We start from the raw sequence: 25,816 nt of genomic DNA, 5'->3' as shown, positions 1-25,816 counted from the left end.
ATAACAAAGATGAGCATTAAATGCATTTCACACATAAGATCAGGTTCAAATATGAAGTGCTGTGATGAATAAATAGACAAAGAAGAAGGCATGGTCTTATGCTTTTACGGTGAATGCAATTAATGAATTAATTTATGAAGAAAAGGCTTTGTAGGAAGGGATAACCATGAAATTTTAAACAGCAGGGTCGAGCCTTTACTGTACTGTCGGTGTTCCAGACAGGAAAGTTGTAATCCCGCTCAAGCTACCCTGGGGACATGATGGAATCAGAGAAAAATGTTGCTTGCTTTATTTTTTGCTTTGAGAGGAAAGTTACCTTGTGGTGGCAAAGGTAAAAACTGAGGGAGAGCGATTTTTCTGCATGAGGAGTTACTTTAGAGCCAGGATGGTGCTCTGAAGAGCACAGCAGGCCAAAGAAAGCTGGAAGGGAATCAAAAAGAAACTCCTTTCTACCACCTTACACTCTGTCAATCAACAACAGCCTAAGAGACTGAAAACAACTTTATTCCTCCACATGAATGAAGCACCTTTCATCTGCCCTCTCTAAGAGACAACAGGTTTAAATCAGGAGCCATCTGTGGGGTCACGCTCTCACTGTTAGCCATACTTGCAGCATGTTGCCATATGTATCACGTGCTTTTGTCAAAACACTGTGATGTATAGTGTGGTGAAATTAATTCTGCCGCACAATCCAAAAGCGTATGCTTCGGGGAGCACTACGAGCTGGGGGTATAAAGAACGGTAGTTCCTGTCAGTGCTGCAGTTACCCTTTCCCCACTGTTTCCTGCCCTTAAGTATTCTATATTGTCCCATGCATTCACTCTGTGTGTGGCAAACCATGCCATTAATCTGATTAGTAAAACAGCCATCAACCTTAGAAGCCAGAACAACCCAGCACAACTTTAGTGCGCTCTTTTAAAGCGATCCTTTTCAGCACGCAGACTGAAATATTTCAACAGCAGTTGAATAAATCTCTATTTCTTTTTCTTAAATAAAGAACATCTGTCTTCTCCCGTCTTCTCTGCTGCCATAATGAGGTGTACACTGTTCAATTTTAAGTGACATAAGTATTTGATGAAATTTTATAAAGATGTTCGTGTCCTTTTCCTTGTTGAGATTTTCTTAACATTTCAGTTTGGCTTTATGAGAAAATACCTCACCTATTTGTAGAATCCTACATGTTTTATGTTTTATGTTTAGCTCTAAATGAAATGCATATAATACCTGGTGATCATCGGCATAGCCACTCAACACATGAGTTCAGATTGGGACCGTACTTTCTCATATGTAGCACACAAAAGAAGATGGCCTTCCTTAGAAGTGTTCTCTCTGCTGGAAATACTCAGTTTTGTTGAGGAACAGGATGGAGCTCAGACGGCGCACACGGGATGTAACACATATGACGACCACTCGAATTCACAGGTCAGTTCTCACATGGTCATAAACGGACATCACACTGACTGCATGATTCTGGGCTAGGAAGCAGTGAATGTCCTGTGGTAGTGAGCTGCCCATTTGCATTGTAGCAAACAAGCTCAGGGCTGCAGTCGTCATGCTAACATTATCACTCTGTGCATATTAGCAGGACTGCTTTAGGTGCAGCCCGACAGAGCTTCTGTGGCTGCTACTAAACAAACTACAGTAAACTGCTTCCATTTAAAAAAAAAACAACAAAAAAAAAACGTGTGAGCAATCCGTAGTACCCTATCCACAAAATGATTTACTGCCAGCCACATGAGCGCAAAGATATGAGTGGAAAAAAACACAGTAATGTGATTTAAATCTACATTCCGGTTACAGGGGGCTTTAAAAGTTTGGGTTCTTTTTTTCAAAATGTGTTTTAAACCAAAACTTTAAAACAGTAATTTTACGCTGGTGTACAAGACATCTAATTGAGGGTTACTGTATTTATTCTAAAACATGCCAGCAGTTCAAACTTCCCCTCTAATTCCATATCTAAGTATCTCACTGTTTTGTAAATAGTGGTTATTTAGAAGCCAGTGCAACAGATTTGTCGGTACTAAGCAAACATGCTGCTTTCTCTCATTTTTTATGGCAATTACTGTTTAGGCAGCTGCACATCATCCCCATGGTTTACTACTTATTGATGTATTTAGTGAATGCCTTGTAGAGCTGTTGGTTAAAACAACACTTTAAACTGATGGAAATTCTTATGTTTTAGTTAGAGATCTGACCATGAACTATCTGCAGTTTTCCATCTGAGCACTGCAGATAGTCACCAGGGTGTTGACAGCACCGGTAATGGAGCACACTGTCTTATAACTAAGGCAAGGCTGCTGCTTGGCTATTGGTAGTGAAGCTACAATATGGGCTCCCTATGCTCCTTTTTTCTGTGCAACTGCACTTTTGATGAACAGATGTGAATCATCACACTGAGGAACTAAGTTTTAAGTGCTGACCCAGAAACAAGATTCCCCATTTAACTCACCAGGAGCTTCGATTCTTCTTACGAGTAAACAGATGGAAATATAGCCAAGCTTGCACCTGGCCTCACTTTACCAGCCAAACGCAACACACACACACACACATCTTTGGTTCTCAGCCACCATAAATAAAATTAATATTCTTTAGGTAAAACAGTGGTAGTAAAAGCCTATAAGCTTTCATCTGTAATAAAGGCAGTTAACTTCACCAGAAGCCAAACAAGTATGACACAGCAGAGGAAATGCCATGTTCTTCTCAATGATTCAAAGCCTTACACCAGAACTCACTGGCTATTTTTGGCACATGGAATTTGCTTTAATACATAAACAAGTCTGCTAACCATCAATCCTGAACTTGAAAACAGAGATAGTCAGCACCAAACCTTCCAGGATGTGGGCAGGACCGGGGATTTAGTGAACCAGATGACGATCTCTAATCAGACGCACAACCGAGACTGAGACGTCAACCTTTTAATAAACACGGCTCTTAAACGTAAAAATAGGCGCACTCCCGGGACGACCTGTGATCCAGTTCCTGTCACATGTTTTCTCTGACCTCAACGCAACTGAACAAGGAGGTATTGTGAGGAAAGCGTGATTCTAGACACTCAATACAGCCTCAGCCGCCACTTCGTATTAGACATTACTTCAATCCCTTCAGCAAAAATTTCCTAGACACAACTCAGCCACGTTATGTTTTTACTTCTTGCTCCCGCCCGGCACGTTTGTTCCTTTTCTTTCCCCCACTGTGAAGATGTTTTCTCAGGTTGCCCTCTCCCAGTAAAGCAGGCTGGATCTCGGGCAAAGACGAAGTATAGATAGCCTGAGCTTGTTTTCCTCCACGGAGGTCTTCTACGTGGGGGCTTCCAGTCCGCGCTCCAGTCTGGGGCCTTTATGTTGGCACCTTGCCGGCTGTGGCGCTTCACTCAGCTGATGATAGCATAGCCTCCAGTCAGACCTGGGTCAGGGCCAAGCCGTAAGAGGGTCCAGATGGTCAGACAGTCCCCTGGCCTGCTCAGATCCACCGCTTTGTTTAACATAGGGGCGCTAGGCTGAACCTGTTATTTTCTGGCAGATTAAAAGTATTTACTCTTTTAATTTAGGTAACTCCAGCTCCACATTAAATGTAATTTACGCCTTGGTAAGTGTGCCTTTAACTCTGCATTGAGGGAGGGGGAAATCAAATCAAATCTTCCCAAATCAAAAACCCTGGATTAACGGAGATGTTCGCACGGCGCTAGCGGCACGGAGCACCGCTTTTGCCTCCGCGAACACATCGGACTACAAACACGCACATTACCAACTCCGGAAGACGATCAAAGCAGCCAAACGTGAGTACAGGGACAGGGTGGAGCAACAGTTTGACAACCCTCGGAGTATGTGGCAGGGACTAAACACGATCACAGACTTTAGAGGGAAAACCAGCACACCGCAGACCACGGCCTCTCTGTGTGAGGATCTAAACGTATTCTACGCTAGATTCGACACAGCGAACACCAGGAGACCGGACAGTGTGCGCACCGCGGATGACGTCAGTGCGCACACTGTGTCTGAGGAGGATGTGCGGAGGTACTTCAGGAGAGTGAACCCACGCAAAGCTACTGGTCCGGACGGGATTCCCGGCCGCGTCCTCAAGTCATGCGCGGCTCAGCTGGCTGGAGTGTTCACACATATCTTCAACCTTTCCCTCTCTCTGTCTGTAGTCCCAGCCTGCTTCAAAATGGCCACCATCGTCCCTGTACCCAAATCCTCCACCATCTCATCATTGAACGACTGGCGACCTGTAGCCCTGACCCCATCGTGAGCAAATGCTTCGAGAAGCTGGTCAGGGACTTCATCTGCTCCGCACTACCCGACTCACTGGACCCTCTACAGTTCGCATACCGCCACAACAGGTCCACTGATGATGCCATAGCCCTGACACTCCATGCTGCCCTGTCACACCTGGAGAAGAGAGACACGTATGTGAGAATGCTGTTTGTAGATTACAGCTCAGCATTCAACACCATCGTTCCTCGAAGCTGGACAGGAAACTGCAGGATCTAGGACTGAGCAGCCCTCTGCAGCTGGATCCTTAACTTCCTGTCTGACAGACGCCAAGTGGTCAGACTGGGCAGCACCACCTCATCCCCCATCACACTGAACACTGGTGCTCCACAGGGGTGTGTACTGAGCCCTCTCCTGTACTCACTCTACACCCACGACTGCACGGCCACTAACAACTCCAACATCATTGTGAAGTTTGCGGACGACACTACAGTGGTGGGTCTTATCACCAACGGTGATGAGACAGCCTACAGGGAGGAGGTCAGCGCCTGACCCACTGGTGTCAAGACAACCATCTCACCCTCAACGTCGCAAAGACAAAGGAGCTGATAGTGGACTTCCGGAGGTGCAGAGGAGTACACACCCCATCACCATCAACGGCGCCGCTGTGGAGAGAGTGAGCAGCTTCCGCTTCCTTGGTGTACATCTGGCTGAGGATCTTACGTGGTCAGTACACATAAACAAGACAGTGAAGAAGGCGCAGCAGCGCCTCTTCTTTCTCAGGAGACTGAAAAGATTTGGCATGAGAGCCCCGCATCCTCAGGACCTTCTATCGCTGTGCCATTGAGAGCATCCTCACTGGATGCATCACCACCTGGTATGGCAACACCACCGCTTACAACCGCAAAGCTCTCCAGAGAGTAGTGCGGTGTGCTGAACGGATAATTGGAGGTGAGCTTCCCTCCTCCAAGACATCTACAGGAAGCGGTGCCTGAGGAAAGCGGGAGGATCATCAAGGACTCCAGTCACCCCAGCCATAAACTCTTCAGACTACTTCCATCAGGAAGGAGGTTCTGCAGCATCCGGTCCCGTACCAGCAGACTGAGAGACAGCTTTTTCCACCAGGCCATCAGACTGCTGAACACGTCATAGACACCTCACCCTCACTACTGGAACTTCAACATTATGCACTCCATACTGTACATTAATGCCACTGTTTTGCACATACCTACCTCTGTATATTTTATATTTTATATATCTTATTTTATTGTTTACTCTATTTCATTTGTAAAACATGTATATACACACACACACACACACACACACACACACACACACGTGAAAAACATATTTAGTACACACATTCAGTAATGTATATACCTTTATATATGGTACATATATTTATTACTTTTTAGATTAACCATTTTTATATTTTGCTTGTTGCACGTTATTGTATTTTGCACAACTCTGTTGCTTGTGAAGCTTGCACACAAGAATTTCACTCGCATGTACTGTACCAGTGTACCTGCACATGTGATGTGACAATAAAGGTGATTTGATTTGATTTGATTTGAAATAAATGGAGGGAAGCTTTGTGTTGAGCACGAGGTAGGCAGATCTAATAAGAAGACTGCTGGAGCCAATCAGCTCGCTGTGTACCGGCTGAAATGTGTGTGAAACGGGCTTGCGTGTGTGAGGGGGAGATAATTAGCAGAAACAAAACAGAGAAAACAGTAAACAAGTCCAAAAAAAAAAAAAACATGGCCAGTTTTACTGCTAGATAGATGTCACTTTACAGTGTGGGTTTTACTGCGCTTGTAAAATTTAAAGATAACTTTTACTAAAAGAAAAGGTTTTCATTCCAACCTGTTATTTCTGCCTACAGCACAACATGCAAGGACCAAATGTGGAATGAGTTGCAGCAGTCTTACTTTAGGATCATCTGAAATAGCATGTCTAACAAATGGATTTTCTCCCATATATGCAAGCTAAAGAAAGAAACAGCAACACTGTTCGGGCTGAAAGGCGCTTTATCAGCCCGGGTCAGTGTTACATTTTAAAGAAGCGGCTCTGTATTCATTCACAGCCTGTGTCTTCTATTCCACTTTTAATTATCTGGCTATTCAATACTGCTGCGGTCGAATAAAAAGAAGCAGCAGTTCCACCCATAATTAAGGACTGCTGTCACAAAGACAGCCAAGTGCTAAGCGTCAGTAATTTCCAAGCGAGGGTCTTACATGAAAAGAAAAAGGCAAACACTGCATGATGAACATGACCATGGGGGCAATAACACTCAGGGAAAACTTTCATAGGGCAATTCCGCTTGACAGGATAGTCATTAGTAGCCATTTACTATGTTATTTTTCAGTCTGAGGGCCTTAGATTGTAAAGCCTCTCTGTCTGCAAAGTTTACTAGTAGAGGAAGTTCTCTTCTATATAATGCATGTCAGTGTGCTTGTGTGCCACTTCACCAATTTGTGTGTCCTCGGTTGCCAAACTGAGCAGCCAAATCAAAGGATATTCAAGCAAGGTACGTTTATTTAAAGTTTACACAGGGTACTGAGTTAACGACACTTACGTTTTATGCAGCGGTTGGTTCCTGGTGCCAAAGCCCAACCAGAGCAGCACTGCTGACCTCCACAGACATTCGGCCTGAACAAAAGATCACAAAAGACGAGAAAAACAGGGTGAAATAAAAGTTCTTTTTCTCAGGTGTTAATCCACAAGGCAATAACTGTGAGTAGGGTGAACCTCCTCGCATGACAAACTGATCTGATTGCAAAGGCTGTTAAGGGTTTCAAATCCTTCTGATGTGGCTAGGCTATTGATAGGAACAACTCGGAGATTACGCTATAATTGCATTTTATTTAATAATGGAAAAAAAAAATCAGGGCAAGTCACGAAACTTTATCTGTGTGTGGACCCACAAGTCCCTCGTGCTGTTATGCGAGAGTCCAGGGTGAAGACAAATACAGAGTTATCTGAGCCCTGGAAGGATTAAGCGAGGCACACGGGACACGAAAAAACACCCTGCATCTTCTATAAATCATAGAGCAAATGAGAGATGACAAGTTTTAAACAGCTATATCTGGATTCTTTTACTCTTTAATCCTAACTGGTAGTCCAGGCCAATTTTTGCGGCGAGATAGATGAAAAGGCACCAGACCGCAAGAGCAACTCTGGGGCAACAGTCAACACGCTGGCATGGCTCTGTGCCCCATCATCTTTTCACAAGATATTACAGTAAGTGGATGTCTGACTCATGGTGATTTGAGAAGATAACGGGGATTGACTCATTGACCTCAGTTGGATCGCGCTCAGTGGATGCTCTGAGTGTTACTGAGGCGTCACAGGGATAAAATGCATTTATTTGGACCCTCTGGCAAGCTTAGTTTTGTCATAAATCAAACACATCAGGTCAGGCTCGTGCCAAAGACATCAGTCATCACGTTCAAATTCCATCAAGGGATTTATGCATGTAATGGAGACCTTTATACAACGTAATTAGTAGCATGCCCTAGGCTAAAATATAGGTAGATAACACCTTGTTCGCACCTTGTTATATTTTTATTTAAACCTTAACATTAGGAGGCATAGTATTATTTCACCGCTGAGCTATCTGGATCAATCAACTATCTGACAGGTGCAGCGAAAACAGAAAGGGGAGTCACACTGAGTCAATCTCAATGTAAAGGAGAGCTAAGTGAGCCCAGCTCTGCCAGAGCTGCGGGGTACGGTAAATGAGCGAGTGGGAATTCCAAAGAGGAAATGTGTCATGCGAACACTTTCTCTAACAAGCAGCAGATGATTCATCTGAACTAATAAGTGTTAAAATCACCACGCAGACTACTAAAAGGTAATGTTCCCGCAGATTTACGCAACGCCCACCTTTATGTTGCTCGAAAACTCAAAGAACCCCATTCATTCAACGCTGAAATATGTGTTTTTGGCAACGTCAAGCAAGGCATTCGCCCTATCCTGCAATAAAGCATGTTGGATCTAATCCTGTACCGAGCGATTTTCTTTGCACGCTGCTTTCAGCAGACAGCACCTCGATGTCTGAGTGATGGATTGGTCCGAATGTGCTGGTTTTTTCAGGTTTAATGGTTCAGACCAAAACAACATAACACATCTGCTACGCAGAGAGAAAGGTACATGTGAGCGCTGACATCATCATATCCTGTCTGTGAAGCCTCGTGAGTTTAGTGGGGCATGCTACTTCTCAAGGTCCTGCTCACCAAAGGCATTACAGCAGAGTCAGTAGCAAGTAGGTAGCTGAGGTAGCAGGCTGTTAGACTTCTTACTTACTCAGGTAAGTGCATATCATATTTAGGCCCATCTATTTCTTCCAAACAATCCCCCATAACTCGGACATATCAATAATAGACCTGTTATGCCACACAGAAGAGATGCTTTATTTATATTTTCTGTGTCAGCAGTCCAAGATGAGCCGTTCAAATCTCCCTCTGATTATTATGTAAACATTCACCCTCCAGTGTGTATCAAGCTTTGTCCCAGTGGAACAAACAGGAGTGGATGCAGGAGGCTTCATTTAACAAAAAGAAAAGAGGTCTAATATGGAAACAGCCCGTCGTCCTGTTTAGAGTTGAACAGAGACCCAACAGGAGATTTGCAGGCTGGAGCGAGTGCCACTGGAGAAACAGGTGTTTCTGATCACCGAGCAAATTTTTTAAATGCTCACCAGCCAACGCTTTGGTGGAGCCACTACAATACATGGCCACGGGCAACAGCCTAAAACTGGAGCACTCACTGCAGCCACTCTCCTCCTGCAATTTGAATATACTGTAATGTGTAGTAATGGGAGGAAATGGTGATAATGCAATGTTAAATAGTTCAAACACAGTTCACCCATATGCATCACATTTGCTGTTCATTACTGCCCCCGCCACATCAGCCCGGTAATCAACGGTGTTTGACCTCAGCTATTATTTCATGTTCTGCCATGACCTTGATAACAAAACCCATACGTTATTATAATTCATATTTAGTTGGCTTAAAGCTGTCACCCTACTGGTTGACAAATGAATGCAGTATACAGAGTGCTTTGGGGGAATGTGCTGATTTGCCTTACAGGAAGAAAGATTACGCTAAAGGGGCCACCATCACTTTACAGTAAATCACATGGACTAATAGCTACAGCTAAATAGGTCACACGTTCCTCCTGAAGCAGCCCACTGCTCATGCAGAGTTTGATAACCCAAAGTAAAACTTTTAGACTGCTGACAGTGGGGAACTTGGCCGTCACTCTTACCCGATAAGTCGCTTAGTGCTGGCAGAGCTGTGCCTGCTGCTCTGCCTGCGGTTCACTCTGTTTCGTTGCTGCTGGCTGGCAGGGTGTCTGGCGGTGCGCCGCGCACCATCCCTCGGCGCAGAGACAAGATCTTCCCCGGAGGTGCCAGCAGCATGGACCGGTCTTTCTTTGGATATGTGCTTGCGATTCTCCTGAGATGATGTCCCCCTGGGCAGGCGGACCAGAGTCCTCGACTGACTGGTCTCAGGTGAAGAGTCACCGGATGTTCTCGAGGACGAAGCGTCCCGCGGTCCCCTCGGCGAGTGACCTCGACTGATCCCCCGGGACTGCAGCTGGTCCCAGACCGCCCGGCCTGCCCCCGCACCCTCTTTCCTCCCACCTGCCGCGTCCCTTTGACTGTCACCAACTCGCACGAGCACAACAGTCAAAAACATTAAAAGAGCAAATCCTGCACGGTCCATTTTGGGCATGCAAAGTTTTTTGAAACTACCGCGTAAAAGGGCACACGCGTTACCGTTTCTATCAAGAGCCACTAAAATAGGAGCAACTCAAAAATTAAAACGAAGAAGAAAATAAAAATAAAACGAGAAACCGTTTTACACGAGCTCAGCAAGACTGCATCCTCTCCCAACAATGAAAAATGCCCGGATACCTCTTCATAATGCCCAGGTAAGACGTAAACAGAATGTCTTCAGGTTATCAACTCTTTACTTTTCTACAGTCCGAAAACGGAGACACTATCAGCTTTTTTCTTTTCCCCGCGCTGAAAAAAGATGCTGTTTTACGCAAACATTATTCTATCTGCGTCTCTTTAGTTTATGTTGAACAAGAAAAGAGGGGCAAAGAGAGCAGCGCGCTGGCTCTGGGCTCTGAGGCTGTATTCTTACTCTAAGTGAGAGAGTTTGAATCGTGCTCGCATGAGTATCACCACCTCCTTGGATCTGAAGTCACTGGGAATTTTTGTAGGGATTGCATGCGCTTTGCGTGGAGAAACTCCCCCTTGTCGGATGTATTCTTGCTTCTACTTACAGCATCGCTCGGTCCATGTGCCCACACGCACTTTCTCTGCCAAGCTACATGTTGTTGCTCTGAATTTCTTCGAGCAGGACTGTTTTATGAATGCAGCTGCATTAATCATTACCTTCAATTTAAATTTAAGTTGACAGGGTTGAAAATATTATACAACTTCCAGATGTTTTTTTCTTCCTTTCGCAGAGCTGATTGTTTCATTATTTCAAAGTCACCGTTTTATGATTATTTTAATTAATTAGGCTTATTATTCTATTAACCCATTTCTGTGGTGGGACACACTGTGAACCATGTAAGGGCACTTTAAAGCTAATTTACAGTGGTACTGTTAAGCTTTTATAGATTGTAGGATATATGTAAAACGTGCTTCCTGATCATACACACACATTTTTATCTGGCAGTAAAAACCTCACAGTTCAGACTCCCTCAAACTGAAACCTTGGAAAACTGGTCAAGTTATGTAACATCCCATTCATCTCCTCTTTTCATCCGCTGCATCATCACTTTCCTTCTCACTGTCTGGAAATAACACATTTCTCTTCTCCCATAAGACCCTAAACTACCCAAAGAGAGCTGGCTCGCTTCTCTCATTCAGCCCACAAAGATGCACGCCTGTCTCTTTCATGAGCACTCTCCTTACTCCCTAAGCACCATTACCACTCACAGAACTGCCATCCAAAACACACAGAGTGCTGTTTTCTACCCATTCATTCTTTTTCCCAGACATGAAATATCCAAAACCCCTGAAAAGTGACGTCTGTGTTCCTCTTTTTTTGTTAGCGATCCATGCAAACTAAATCTGTGAAGGCTCGGACTGACCACTACAATTGATTACAGCTTATCTTCTAACCCATGGTAATCTAATTACAAAGGATGCCACATTTGTCTTATGCATCTAGCTTGCTGCCTGCTACTGTACCCTATTTTTGCCTGATAACAGTTAAATCAAGCATGCTTTCCTGGTGCCGATGGCAACAAAAAGATCACAGCCATCTGACCCCAGCATACATGAGGGTTACCCCTACATGGACAGACAGATCTCCTCAGTGACCTGTGCGAATGAGCAGCTGGCTGCTGCTCAAGTGTTCCTTGCTGAGTTTAAATCAATGTCTTAATCTGTTTCTGAGTCATGTTACATGCTCTTGTATCTGTGTAGGGCAGACGCTGCCAACCTTTCCTGGCAGGTGTACACCCGTGTCACACTTAAATACCTCCTTATGTTCCAGTCAGTTGATGCTTTTATTAGAAGTTTTTTAACACGATTAATTGTTCTACCACTTGGATTCTCACTTATCGACAAGCATTTTAGACAGTTACATTTAGTTTAGTTTTATTTATCAGCTACAAGAAAATATGTCAACAGGTTATCTGTCCAACACCTTTAGTTTCTTGTCAAAAATCCATAATTTATGTTCTTCTCAGCCATCTAAAGAAACTACTCCAAACTTGGCAGGTGTATTATTGGGAGACCTGATTCAGTGCATTAGTTTCACATCGCTGTGGAGGAATTGTGGCCCGCTGGTCTTTGCAGGATTTTTAAAAAAAATAAGCCACATTGGAGGAGTTTTGAGCGTGAGTGACATGTTTAAGGTTACACCAAAGCATTTCAATGAGATTTAAGTCCAGACTTTGACAAGGCCATTCCAAAAACTTTCATCTTGTTTTTAACCATTCAGACGAGGACTTGCTGTTACATTTACAGTCACTGTCCTCCTGCAGAACACAAGACTGCTTAACCTTCATGGCATGAACTGATGGGTGGACATTTACCTTCAGGATTTCCTAGTAGAGAGCTGGCTTCATCAATTACAGCAAGTCGTCCAGGTGCTAAAGCAGTAAAGCAGTCACAGACCATCACGCTACAACCACCATATTAGACTGATGGTGAGATGAACGTTAGGTAGATGTGTCTTTGTCTGCTCTTCGGCTATCAAAGGAACTCTTGATGCAAACTACTCCAAACTTGGCAGATAGATAGATAGATAGATAGAGAGAGAGAGAGAGAGAGAGAGAGAGATTCAGATTACCCTAGATACAGTCTTTAGCATACCCCTTAACTAACCCTTGTTTGGGAATCATTAAAAATTTGTGGAGCAACAATGTTATGAAAGTGGACTTTAATGTGGCCCAATTTGATAGGCTTCAATTTGCAGCATCTGGAGGAACTCTAGAATAAATACCAGGAGGATGTCTCTGGCTATGACCGACGCTTCCACACAAAGAGTCCTTTGAAAGCTCTGGCATGACAACCAAGCCACTCCTATCATCTTTCAAATGCAGAGCAGAAATATAACTGCATTACACTGCGAGGTTTCACACAAAGCGCAGGGTCAAGTCAGCAATAATATCCAAGTCCCATGACTGAACTGACGATCCGCTTATGTGTGCGTGCCTGTATTTGATACAGCAAGCCTGAAGTGGATTTGAATTGCCTCCACATTATTAAGTGCTTTTCATTGTCTCACGTTCGATGGCGTAATCTTGGACAAATGGATGGAAGCTGATTAACTGCATCGAGTTGAATCCTCGCTGTCAGCGTGAATGTCATATTTGCATCAGTTTAGTTGACGGCCTTGTCACTGCTGCACGAGTGAGGGGTCAGAGGTCAAGTGTAAGACACAAGACAGCTAAGCAGTATCATTACCAGAATGTAGGGCTCCTGTTATAACCAAGTATCAGCTGTGTATTCTTAGCCTCTCCTCCAGAATTTTAAGTGATCTATGTGAATCGGGCTCTTGTATTGACTTTCAATAGAGAGCACTAACAACAAGGAGCGCCAATCTCTTCATTAGCTACCTTTTGCTGTTTGTATCAAAGACTTCAACTCTCCTTTCTTTCTGCCCGGGAGCTAACATAATACTGACATTGTTCAGACTGGGCAGCGGTGAGGACCTGAGGGAAAATGTGGAAAAAGGAGGGTCATTTTGGCAGAAAACCACTTTGTAAAAACTCGAATTACGTGCTTTATTGATGTGTTATTTTTCATTGACCATGGCAGCTTTTCCTTAGAAGGATCATTACAGAAGTTCTCCATCACGCTTCATAATAGATTGAGCACTGTACATAAAACAGGCATTCGCACAACTAGAGGAAACAGTTAAAGATAGAGCGGGATCAATCTAATGCACTTAGGGCTTGGGCTGCAGGGTCTTTCCCAGCTTGTGTGAACAAAGTGCTGTCAGCTGGGTAATAGAAGTAGGTCACATGGGTGTTATTTAAGACAACCACCTTCACTTTGCCTTTCGTGATATTTGTACTTTTTATGGGTGTTACAAGTGCAGCCGTGAAACAACTGAGAAATGCATGTGCGTTTGCCTCCGAGCCATACTGTACGGTGCTGGAAACAAGAGGGAAATCTTTCAGCTCCATCTACACTTTCAAATGGCGGAGCACTCCAGAAACACGCGAAAGTCAGACAGACTGTAGCGCCACTGGCAACGTTTCTGATGCATGTCATAGCACTGGCAACACGTCCACCTTGCATTGCTTCACAGCTGAGTGATCGGCTCTTTCATTTATGGGTGTGAGCTGTTAAGTTAACAAAGACCTTTAGCTGACTGGAATGATGAAAACTGTAACAAAGATTAGATTAAGTACTTCCCTTTTACAAATTATCCTTTTGCCCCCTTTCAAAAGATTGGCTTTGATACAGAAATAATTATGTATTATTATAACCCATATTGCAGCACAGTCTGTGAAACGGAGAAACTCCTAGCAGCAGAACTGTGTATAATAAACAGTATAGTAGAGAAAGACAAGACATCCATCCTCGTACCTGCTAGCAAATGAACCCCCGTGGCGCTCTTGCACTGAATAGCTCAACTTCTTGAATATGTCAGTAGACTCTGGCTTCTGAGATACAATTTTAAGAAAGAAAGACAGTGATTCAATCTAGATACTTGAAAAACTAATTTCATCTGACTGGTTTTGTCTAGACCAGGTGTGTCAAAGGTGTGTAGAGCCCACTTTAACCTTAAGTGGGCCGGACCACTGAATCTCCTTTTTCCGCCAGTTCAACTAGTTATAATACTAAGACTACAGGTATTTAACCAACGAAGACGTTTAACCTAATTGGTATGGTGTGGTATCAGCGGTCATGGGGGAGGTCTTCTTATTCACTGTTCAGTATTCGCAGAATCACCTATTTCTGGAACTTATTCATGGAAAATTCACCTATTCACAGATTTTTTGGCTTGACAAGCTATTGGCTGGTGTTTGCACAGCAGTCAATCCAGGAAAAATATGGTACATTAAGATTAAAGAGTCGGAGATAAGGAAAACCGTGGATGTTAGCTTCTGCAGTAGTGGGAAGACGGTTTCTACTGTGCGTGATAAGAGCATCGTCAGGTATATTTGGTGTTAATAACGCTTATAACTTGACGTTGACTTTTATCTGAAGGAAAAATTTTAAAACGCATGTCCTCGTTAATGTTTTTCAACGCCATCCAGTGGGCGAGATTGGAGTCTTTGCTGGGCTGATTCTGGCCCACGGGCCTCATATTTCACAACCCCAGTCTAGATACTTATTGGTGTTAATTTGCTGAATAATGCATGCTACTTGAATTTTGATCCAGAAGTCAGATAACAAATGTAAGATTTATATTTGATTACGCCAAAAATCCTACATCACAAAAAAGAAAGTAGAAGATTCCTGTGGATTCATTCAAATGTAAAATTCTAGGTTATGACATTAAAATTGCTGCCATGTATTGTTGTCTTCTTGTATGGCTTCAGTAGGCTGTGAAAATATGCTGCCTTTGTTTTGTTTTTTTTACACTTTGGTTAAGTGTCTGCTGCTCCACTTCAGCCTTAAATTCTGTTGTACAGTCCTTCTGTCTCTTGAAGTTTGATTTAAAAATGTCTCCAATGAACAATATGCAGAATGATGTCACACCGCTGCATGATAAATGCTGCTGGAGCGGATTCAAAGGGTGGATCATGCTGGCAGCCAATTAGGTCAAATAAGAACATGCAATAACTTTCCAGAAAACATACATTTTTCTAAAGATGTGGGGGCCTTCTACTCATTAGCCAGATGTAGCCTAAAAGATTCAGAAATCAGTCACAGCATAAATCAGCACTGGCAGTAATGTCTAAATAGGAGCGCGATGGAGTGCCCTTGGTGACATGCATTCTTGTAAATTCTGAGTATTCAGTTCACAAAAGAAAAAAACAGCAGAGGGAGGAGTTAATGTGTGCGATAGATCATTCTGGCGTTTCAACCGGAGCTTTCTTCCTCCTCTCTGCTTTTCTGTCTCCTCCCTTTCAATTTTCCTGGCTCCTTACCCTCGATTTAAGCGTGCATCTCGCACCACTGGCCCGAGCCCCTGGAGCTCTCTTCCTTCTGGTACCCCTGGTTGTGACCTGGCCGCAAGGCGCTCTGGACTCTGTCGCTGTTTTGTCTTGAAGGGTTTATAGATGGGCCGTGCCTCAAAGCTTCGGCCCCTATTCTCGTTGCTTTACGGCTTTACGGTGTCTCTACCAACCGACCGTGGAAAATCAAGGTCAAGCATTTTCCACATTAGCAGCTTTACCAGGAGGACAGAAATGGATATCTGCTGGATTTACCCCTCAGCCCCTCAGCCCCTTACCCACCGCAGAAAAACAAACTGCTCCACACGTGTATCTCGCAAAAATAGGAACTGATGGTTCTCTTCATCACGTTTTCATAACACACAACATTAAAAGATGCAAGGGGTGATATTAGATTAGGTATTTTTAGAAACTGGGGCAAAGGTGAGACAATCATTTCAAAGTACATGCCAACTGTGTGGCACCAACCTGGCATCTAAACTCAGTGAGTGCACTCGAGACAAAGGGACTATTTTTTCAGTGGGAAAAGTTAAAAAGCTACAAAGGAGTGATTTCTTCTTCTTTTACACTTTATTAGTGTCAGGTAGCGTCTTATAAAATAGACCGTACTTCTGAAAAACTGCCTGAAAAACGCTGTTCCCATTAGAGTCCTTTAATTGCCTCCAGAAGGTCACGATGATTTAAGTCAAGTATCAACAAACAGCCTGTAATGTTTATAATATGGAAAGTATAGGCATGTGTGGTAAATAAACTGTACATCTGCCTTTAAATCTTATCTTTATTTACAGCAGTGTCAGCTGTAACTCACTTTTTTTGTTGTTTTTTAAACCTTGTTTTGCTGCAGGGGTTTTTTAGTGCAGACGTCGACTGTGTTATTTTATTTCACCCCTAAGCCACCCATGTGTTAGTCTGACTGCACGCACCATAAAGCAGAGATTTAACAAATTGTCAGTTGTTTTGATATTAGACTGCAGGCCTGTTGAGTAATGCAGGTTAAGTTCTGTTTATCTTTACTGCTGGGAATGGATGAGACATAAACCCTATTTGGTGGCTGACTCACTGATGACACGTGCTTCCCAGCCTTCAACATGACAGCACATAAACTTGGTATGGTGCTGGAGTTTGAGGCAAACTAATTGCTAGCTGTGTTTTGAAGGAATAATCTTCTTTCCATATGCAGCACTCGTGTAATGCTCGTGTTTAAGGCCTGCTAGTCCTGGTGCACGGGCCTTATGCTTGGGTAGCTGTGAGCAGAGAATCATGTGCTCTCTTCAGCAGTTAGGAGAATGAAAAATCTTCTTCACTGCCCCCAATTAACAGTGAAGGTCGAGCGCCAGAAAGTTACGATGCGATTTAACCCCCCGCATGAGGTCAATTTGACCTGAATAGCTTCCTATTAAGCATGATAAATTTGTTATTTTTCAATCCATTAAACATTTTCCCCATAGTCCATTTAGTCAGAACAAACCGCTGGCCCACCATAGCCTAGTCTCTGCTTACCACAAGCAAACTTCAAGTAAAAAGGGGATGACACGGCGATTAGCAGAGATGACTTCAAAGTGCTCTCTGCCACAGGCTTTTGTTAATTATCAGTCGCCAGTGTTGAGTGCGTGAAGGTCAGTAGGGTAACATCAACGGCAGCATTCAACAACGGCTAAACTTTAGTCCAGTCGGTGGAACAGCTATCAATGAAACCTTGTTACGACCATGGGATCCATGGGACTGGACTGGAGGGATGCAAGGTTTAGGGAGGAAGTCTCTCTGACTACCCTGACCTGTCTGCGAGAGCCCTCCAGGCAGACAGAAACTGAGGCCTCTAACAGATGTTTGGGAAAACTGCCCCATTCATCATGGCACTTTTCAGGAATGTCTTTGAACTGTTTTTTAAATTAGTGTCACATTCATCTTTGGCAGAACCAGAGGACTAGATAGATAGATAGATAGATAGATAGATAGATAGATAGATAGATAGATACCGGTAGATAGATACCGGTAGATAGATAGACAGACAATGATCAGCATTTCTGATCATTCATTGTCATGCTGCATAATTTAACTGTTCTTGAGCTTCAGGCCATGAACTCTTGGTTGGACGTTCTCCTTCAGGATTTCCTGGTAGAGAGCACAATTCATGGCTTGATCAGTTGTCCAGGTCCTCACACAGCAAAACAGCCCCAGACAATCACACTACTACCAGAACAATTGACTGTTGCTATGATGTTCTTGATGGATGGATAGATAAAAAGAACAGGATTTTCATGTCTTTTAAGTTGGACTTCTTGGATGTTTCCCATAACTGCCCACTTTGTGAATCACACCCATGAGAGAAATCTTGGGCTGGATATGTTATTGAGCAACTCTGTCTACCATTGCCCCACATAACACTCAGCTTCAGCTACAGTTCTCATGCACACACATGCACACACACATTGGCATGGTGTAGTATGAACTCACGGCATGGCTGCAGGGTCTCAGTCAGCCCATGTGAAACAGCTTTTTTGCTCTCGCTCTCCCATGCTGCTGCAGCAGTGGGTTTTAAATCACCCAAGGCAAAGCTGACAAGATGAAAATGACAAAACGACACACAGAAACTGTCACCAAGCCAAAGCAACAGTTCTCCACATTAGCTCGCAAAATTTATTTCATCCTGAAATAAAACACGGAGGAACAAGCACAGAATTTATTCTGTCGACTGTCTTTTGTTAACATTCCAGTTCACTGTAATGTAAAAGTATTCATATGACTCTAACCCGGCCTGCCGGTACAGCTGAGTTTTATACCGAGCGCTCAGTAGGGAGCAGGAAGAGAGGCCCCGTGCGTCCAGAGCCTCGTCTCCTGAGCAGCACTAAGCACTCAGCAGGCTTCAAGGGCGAATGTTCATTAGGGAGCCAAGTTTTAATAAGCCCGCAGACAGACATGCTGCTAAACAGCCTCAAGTGCCAGAAGAGGTGAGTTTACTTATCGTGCTGATCCTCATGACTTCATGGCATCATGAGCAATGCATCTAAATATCTACAGGACCTAGCGGTCAAATACTGTACACGATTGACAGTCAAGATGGAAATAAGTAAATACGTACTTAGTGTAAGCTGATGAATTTAGACAAAAGGGTTAAGCAGTGTTTATTTTAACCTTTATTTATAAGAGGAAAATTCACTGAGTCTGTGCCATGCTTGCTTCACAGTCACACCAGCTCAAGGTCATCCAAGAGAGTTAAATCTGTTTATTTGCTTACCTCAAATTAGTCTCCAGCAGGCCGCGCAGTCTAAACCAGCAATTAGATGAAACTTTCTGCTGCCAGGCTATTGCTTCTCTTATCAGGAAGAAAAGGGTTTTGGAAGAACTTTTCAAAACTTTTTAAAGTTATCTTAAAGCACTGCTTTACAAGTCAAAGTCCTAAGGTGCTCAAAAGAAGTTGTGAGGTTGTTTTTCTTTTCTTTTTTTGGGGGGGGGGGGGGGGCTTCTTGAGTCACCAGGTTATGGTGAGGAAAAGTGGATATCGTGAAGGGTACAAAAACAGAAAAGCCATACTTATCTCATCAATGTCTGCTAAAAAAAATGAATAGATAGATACAAATCTCAAAATTCACCTGCCAACATACCTGAAGGTCTTTCATCAAGATTTAATACATTTTAATCTTTATGAAACCCAGTAAAAGTGTAAAAGCTAGCAGTTTAAGAGGTGTTGGACAGAGCCTGACTAGCTGTTTGTTTCCAGTCTTACAGTAACACTAAGCCAGATGATAAGTGCTTACCTGTTCATTTTTGCTCACCTGCAGGTTGAATAATATCAGATTGAGTTTCTGAAATAAAACTAGAACCCTTTTACTCAATAATGCTGCTGCTGATGTTACAGTAAACTGCATGGTTACTGTACACCACTGTTTCCAATGTGTTTACACGAATCTGCAGCTGTATCATGTCTATCAGCCTACTACATGTTCAGTCACAGTCTATCAAAGAATTATATCCTTAAATCCAAATTTAAAAACAGGATCTCCGCAGTGGGAGCTTTGGTTTGTTCCCTGTGACTAATCTTAAGATGCAAGAAACCAGTAATATATAGCACAATGAAACAAGATCAAGGTTGCACTTTATCACTCTGTCATTATGGAGCTCTTTGACTTTAGGATAACTAATGCAGTGTTGTTTTTGCACTCGCCCTGCAGTACCCAGGACCCCTTTCTTCACGGATTGTCTTGGCACAGTCCGGAAGAGTGTTTATCTAAGGAAGAGCTAAGTTACTAAATGAATAAAAACAGGATGACAGCTGAGTAGAAAAATACACGGTGACACGGCAATTATGGAGAGCTGTTAACAAAATGATAAAGTCATAAAACTGTCCTTCAACTGTTTCTACTTAGCTGAAGATAAGATAACCCAAGAGGAATCAATCACAGGGCTTGTATATTAAGACTTGCATGATAGATCATGATATAAGTAAATGGTGCGTGGGATGTTTAGATGCATTTCAGAGCAATTAAAAAAAAGGATTAAAATCATGCACGTTTTTTGTTTTGTACCAGATTTTTATGTTTGGAAGTCATATAAGGCTCCATAGGATTTTGGAATGGGCAAATTGGACACTGGAAAGGAAGGGGGCAGTTTTTATTTACAGACAGCTCAGTCTCTATTTGTTGTTTTATAGATCGATTGTGACCAAGTCTCCCTCATAAAATAAATAGATGGCTCTGATGGTTGAATTCACATAAGTTCTCCTACTGTTTCCCAACACCTTATTGTTTTTATGTCACCAGTTAATAGTATTGATGAGAAGTTTGGTAACTGTTGCCTGTGCTTCTAAACACCCAACCAGCTGTCCACCATTTAGCTTAAATAATGATTTCATGTTTGCACAAAGAGTCAGATCTTCTTATTAGATCACCGCGTCATCTCTTATGATGATGGATAGTGTCATGAGGGGTCACCTTTTTTTATTGCTGATCAGAGTCAGCGTGTATGTGTGTGTGTCTGAGGCCAAACCACATCTGGAGACAACCTGGGGGCTGTTAATCACAAACCTAAACAGAAAATAGCTCAATCTCCTTGTTTGAAACACCCAGAAACATCTTTGGTTGCATAACAGCCTTTTATTGTGCCATTTTCATTCTTAGGAAAAAAAATGGGACCGAAAATGGGAGGTTTTCATATTTATGCTGTAATAAATACAGAGGGTCTGTGGAGTTTGACTGAAAAGTGTTACACACACTGTATTTACTTGGAAGTTTATTTCCATGCAAAACCTCCTCGGAGAAGTCTTTGGGCAAATTCTTTGTTGAGGTAATGTTTACTTTGCCACAAAAATGTTGCTGTTGCGTTCTCTAACGACCATAACAACATCACTGATGAATTCGGTGGATGGAAAATGTCTCAACCGCATTTCATGTACAATGTTGGACATCTGAAAAGTTTTTGTATGCCCTTGTGGAGACGCTGGCCCATACTGTGAGCGATTTTGAAATGACGACGGCCGTTCGGCTGGGCGACTTTAAAAAAAATTGGGGGATTCCATCAGGTCTGTGAATTATGTGAACTAACTGGCAGAAATGTAACGTCTTAACAGCCGGTCTGACTGGTGACAGTTTAATGGCTGAAGATATAATAAATATCCAGTATTTTGTGTATTTACTGGGTTTCACAGCTTGGACAATGTCAACAGTGGGCCTTTACCCAATATATTTTTTTCCTCATTGTCCAAATACGGCAACCAAATTACAAGCATGTCAGCATCTCTCTCGTCTGTCAGTCTAGCCAGAGGAGGATTATATGCATGCACAGTACTGTGTAAAAGTCTTGAGTCACCCCTGATTTCTTTATAGTTTGCTTCCAAGGAGCCAGACTGTGTTGTTTAAGCGTTGCACATGACAGACAAGTTATGAAAAAAACAGTTTTAAATATTTTTTTTCTTTTTTACACCAGCAATCTGTCACACAAGCACATCATTTTTTTCCCATTTCTTTAACCAAATCTACAAAAAGTAGCAACAATATGAGCTTGACGGACATAAAATTATATTTTGCATCAGGAAAGAGCAAGTTGAAACCCTGACATACAGCATATCTGAATGGTTTTGGAGCGTATTCCTGAAAGTTTTTTGGGCCTGCCAGTTCTATCTGCAGCAGATGATCGCTCGATCTGAAAGTCACGTCCTAAAGAGGAAAAAATCCAGCAAAGACCTGACACAGGACCTGAGAGATGCATCTGCACCTTCAATTAATCAATCTCCTGTTCACTGAAGCCTCATCGGAAATGTTTCAGTGGAAGGGTGGCTGTAAAAAAGCCATTTTTAAGGAAGCGAAAAAGACTGAGGTATGCAAAATTACACAACAACTGGACTAAAAATCTGTGGCAAATTTGAATGTTTACTTAAGAAGTCAGGAGCGAGGTAGAACGATGAGTGTCTGCAGCCATCTGTAAAAAACAGTGGAGGCTCTGTCATGTTTTGAGGCTGTATTGCAACCAGTGTTGTTGTTGTTCTTGTCTAAACTGATGGAATGATGAACCTTGAAAAGTACGGTCAGATTTTGATAGACCATGGAATACCATCTGGGAAGTGCCTGATTGGCAACAGCTTCCTTTTTTAGCATGACAATGATCCCAATCACACTCCCAGTTCAGTCGAACCATACGTGCACAGAGAAACACACAATAATAAAAACAGTAAATATTCTTATTTTATTACCATATTTACCTCCTTTCCTCTCTTGATTTCTCATCATTGGTTCCTGAGCTTCTTTGACCGTTGAGCTCTCCTGACCCTTTAGCTTGCTCGTCTCACTCCTGCAGCTGAAATGGGTTTAAATTGTTCTTCTCAGTTAATGACTTATGGTCCAACCTTCTTTTCTCTTTAAGAGTTGAGCACTCCATTTGTGTTTTTTCTCAAGTTTAATGTAAAGTGAAATAAACCCAGATGCACTGTAAAATTATTGATGGCTGTTTCCTTTGTATTTTGGCCCAATGCCCATAGTAAAAGCAACTTTGTGTGAGCTTCCAGCCTCCTAATTTGCAGAAACATTATCAGCCATGGATTGGCCTTCCCAGATCCATGACCTGAACATTAATGATCAAGATGATCAAGATGTGCGACTATTTCAACAGAGAACAGAACATGAGGCTAGCCAACATCCAAAGAGCTTTGAATTTCCTTTAAGAAGCCTGAAGACCTATTTGTGAAGAGTATGACAAACCTAAAGAAATGACAAGAAGCTTCAGGCTATGTTAAAGAATAAACATGATCACACCAAATATTGACTTTCAAGTTCTTTAGAATTGTATGTTTGCAAATGTTCCAATAGATTGCTGCACATATTTCTCATCTTGTTAGGGAAATATAAAGAAATGTATGTTTTTCTTTTGACTATTACTGTGCAGGCATTTCACAACACTTTTACAAATTGTGTTAAACCTATGTGTATAACTTGTCTAGCTTTGTTATTATTCCCCTAAAAACGTCCAGGGGATGAGGGGAAGTAACAAAATGTGTCCGGGTCGAAAAAAGGAGACACAGGCAAAATGGTTAAATTAAAGAGTTTAATTACTGCTTCTATTAATAACTAAAAGAGTTGGACAAGCCGCTATCACCATTTAAAGAAACAAACCAAAACTCAAGCGTTGGTCAATAAACTGAAAAGTAAGTAAAAAATGGATTAGTGACCAAACACACTCCTCTCCACCGAGCAGGAGCAAACAATCAGAAAACACAGCTTACTAGCTGCAACCACCAACATGGCTCTCTGGTACCTTTCTCTGGCCTTAAATACCTTTAATTGCTGAACAGCTGTACAAAAGAAAAAGGCGGCACCTAAGGCAGGAGAGACGATAGGACACGCCCACACAGGCAACTTCAGGAGGAGGCCCTGCTAGGGCCGTAACAAGCTTACAGAGTAAAAAACAACTTAAAACATGAGAGAACGTTCAGAAAAGGAAAAACATTATTTTAACTCACACGTTTGAAAGGTATTGTTGAAAGTCCTCATTTTAACATCTCTAATGTGATTAATATAGACGTGTGGTCAGCCTTAGTGGCAATCCCTCTCTAACCTTGATAAATACACAGACAGTGTCTTGCGTAATTCATACCCAGAGCCAAACAAACACTTGATGCCATGTCTGTGGCCTCTCTGATGTCCACACTTATTTCTGGATGGCATTCTCATCATCCCATTGGGTGATGACAACCTTAACGAGGAAGCAAGCCCTGCCACGACAGACTACAGTGCTATCACAGAAAGGAGCCTGGATACATTACATCATATCCTGATAAGGCTGTCTTGCACATGAAAAGTGCCCTGCTACAGACTAGCGATCTGCCCAGGGCCTACAGCACCTCTCGCCCTGTGACAGCTGGGAGAGGCTCCAGCCCTGCTGTTACCCTGAACTGCATAAGCAGTAAAAAAAAAAAACGGATGGATGGGAAAGTGTACATTATTCAGCAAGATTACAATCATCAGACTTCTATATGTAGTACTGACAGTCAAGAAGAATCTGCTATTCATGAGAACAGCTGAAATGCAGTCACGGGGGAGAACATGAAGCCTCTTTTTCACAGGGTTTAGGAAGCAGCCTGCCATTATCTAAATGGCTGTACATGTTGGGGAAGTAGCAGCTGATAGGATGCCGTCAATCTTTCTGTCAGTCCAGGCCTCACCCTGTTCCTCTCTCTTTTCAGGGTGGTCCCAACTGTGTCGACCATCTCTTGTCGGTACGACTTGGCAGAGATCACTGCAGCAGGCAGGAACACAGTTCCCCTCAATCAGCAGTTTCCAGCAGGTGTGCTGTACCTCTCCCTTTCTTTCATCTGCAGCAGTATGTAGAGTGTAATTCAGTCCCGACCTAGGCCCTCCCAAACTGGCATCCCTAGGCTGAGCTGGATGTGTGCAAATAAAATGCTTTGGCTTGTTTTTGACATCTTGTTTTTGATGCTCCTGTCAAACTCTTTTTTTTCCTTCTGTCCTCTCAACAGTTTCAATTTCACAGCACAGAAGAGAAGGTGATATCTGGCTCCGTGCTGTAAACACACTGTGAGCTGGATGCTGCTGATATGTACACAAAAAAGATGGCACATGTGTTGGCCAGATGTGGTTACTATTGTTGTATTTGCTTTGCTGTGGTCAGTGAAATCCATTTAAAGCCTCTTTTTTTCTTACCGGAGAAAGTATGAATGTATTTATTACCCCCCTGAGTAAGAAAACCGTACCTCCGAGGATGACTAAAAGCTGTCAGAGTTCCACATTGTAGTGATTTGGCCCAAGCCGCAGACCAGCAGTGGAGTGCTTTTTACAAATAAGGAGCTCTAGGTTGTGCAGGGGAACTGTGGGTAAACCTTAAGCAGGAACTCTTTTTATTTTAATTTAATAAGGAAATAAAGCACTTGAATCTACTGTTACAGTTTATAAATCAAAACTATATTAAAGGCTCCTGTATTGTCATCTGGAAGCAAATTGCCCAATAAGCCAAGTTTGTTGTAATACACAGAGTAGAGGACAGTACAAAATATGGCGACTGTGCTGAACATACTGAGCTTCCTAGGTGAATAATTACAGTGCTTGGGATCAGCCCAGTGGCCTGGAGCACTCTCTGACTTGGAGTGGATGTGGTTGGAAAGAAGACTAATGCCAGGCTTATTATTGGTCATTTTCAACTAGACCCTAATATTTCTATTTGCATAACTGTGGGAGTCAGAATTCATGACAGCTAGTTTGATCCTGACCTTGTGGCACAAAAACCAGAGTTATGCAGCTTTTTATCACGCCGGAAGAATTTGTTGTAAACAGTCCTGTTCTTCTTCATGGTTCAGAAACTGTATGAAGCATTTTACATGCGTGCAGTAAAAGGGACAATTTGATATGGGGAACTTTATGAGGATACGGCCAGAAGTACTAAAAGAGCTGAGAGTCAGACTAGTGGCTCTGTAAAGCTGTATTGGAATTAAATATCCAACAGTGTTTACAGTATACAGTGTTGTGCAAAAGTCTTGAGCCACCCCTTATTT

At 42.7% G+C, this 25,816-nt stretch overlaps 1 protein-coding gene and 1 long non-coding RNA gene across 4 annotated transcripts in view; one reads left to right on the top strand and one right to left on the bottom strand.

The window, feature by feature from the left end:
* The window catches only part of LOC116322310 (latent-transforming growth factor beta-binding protein 2), a 90,854-nt gene extending 80,447 nt beyond the window's left edge, over positions 1 to 10,407 (bottom strand). For all 3 annotated transcript variants that reach the window (XM_039603441.1, XM_039603442.1, XM_039603443.1), the window contains exons 1-2: positions 9,484 to 10,407; positions 6,790 to 6,863 (exon numbers count right to left, since the gene is read on the bottom strand). In XM_039603441.1, the coding sequence (XP_039459375.1) occupies positions 6,790 to 6,863; positions 9,484 to 9,953 (544 nt within the window). In that variant the 5' untranslated portion in view covers positions 9,954 to 10,407. The remainder of the gene's footprint in view (positions 1 to 6,789; positions 6,864 to 9,483) is intronic.
* LOC120434877 lies at positions 10,015 to 24,943 on the top strand. Its single transcript, XR_005609405.1, has 3 exons — positions 10,015 to 10,152; positions 24,494 to 24,594; positions 24,788 to 24,943. It is a non-coding gene; the product is annotated as an uncharacterized LOC120434877 (long non-coding RNA).
* The last annotated feature ends 873 nt before the right edge of the window (positions 24,944 to 25,816 follow it).

The sequence above is a fragment of the Oreochromis aureus genome, linkage group 19 (assembly GCF_013358895.1).
Source record: "Oreochromis aureus strain Israel breed Guangdong linkage group 19, ZZ_aureus, whole genome shotgun sequence".
Lineage (NCBI taxonomy): Eukaryota > Metazoa > Chordata > Actinopteri > Cichliformes > Cichlidae > Oreochromis > Oreochromis aureus.
The sequence above is the reverse complement of the archived record's forward strand: the minus strand, read 5'-3'. Positions and strand labels throughout refer to the sequence as shown.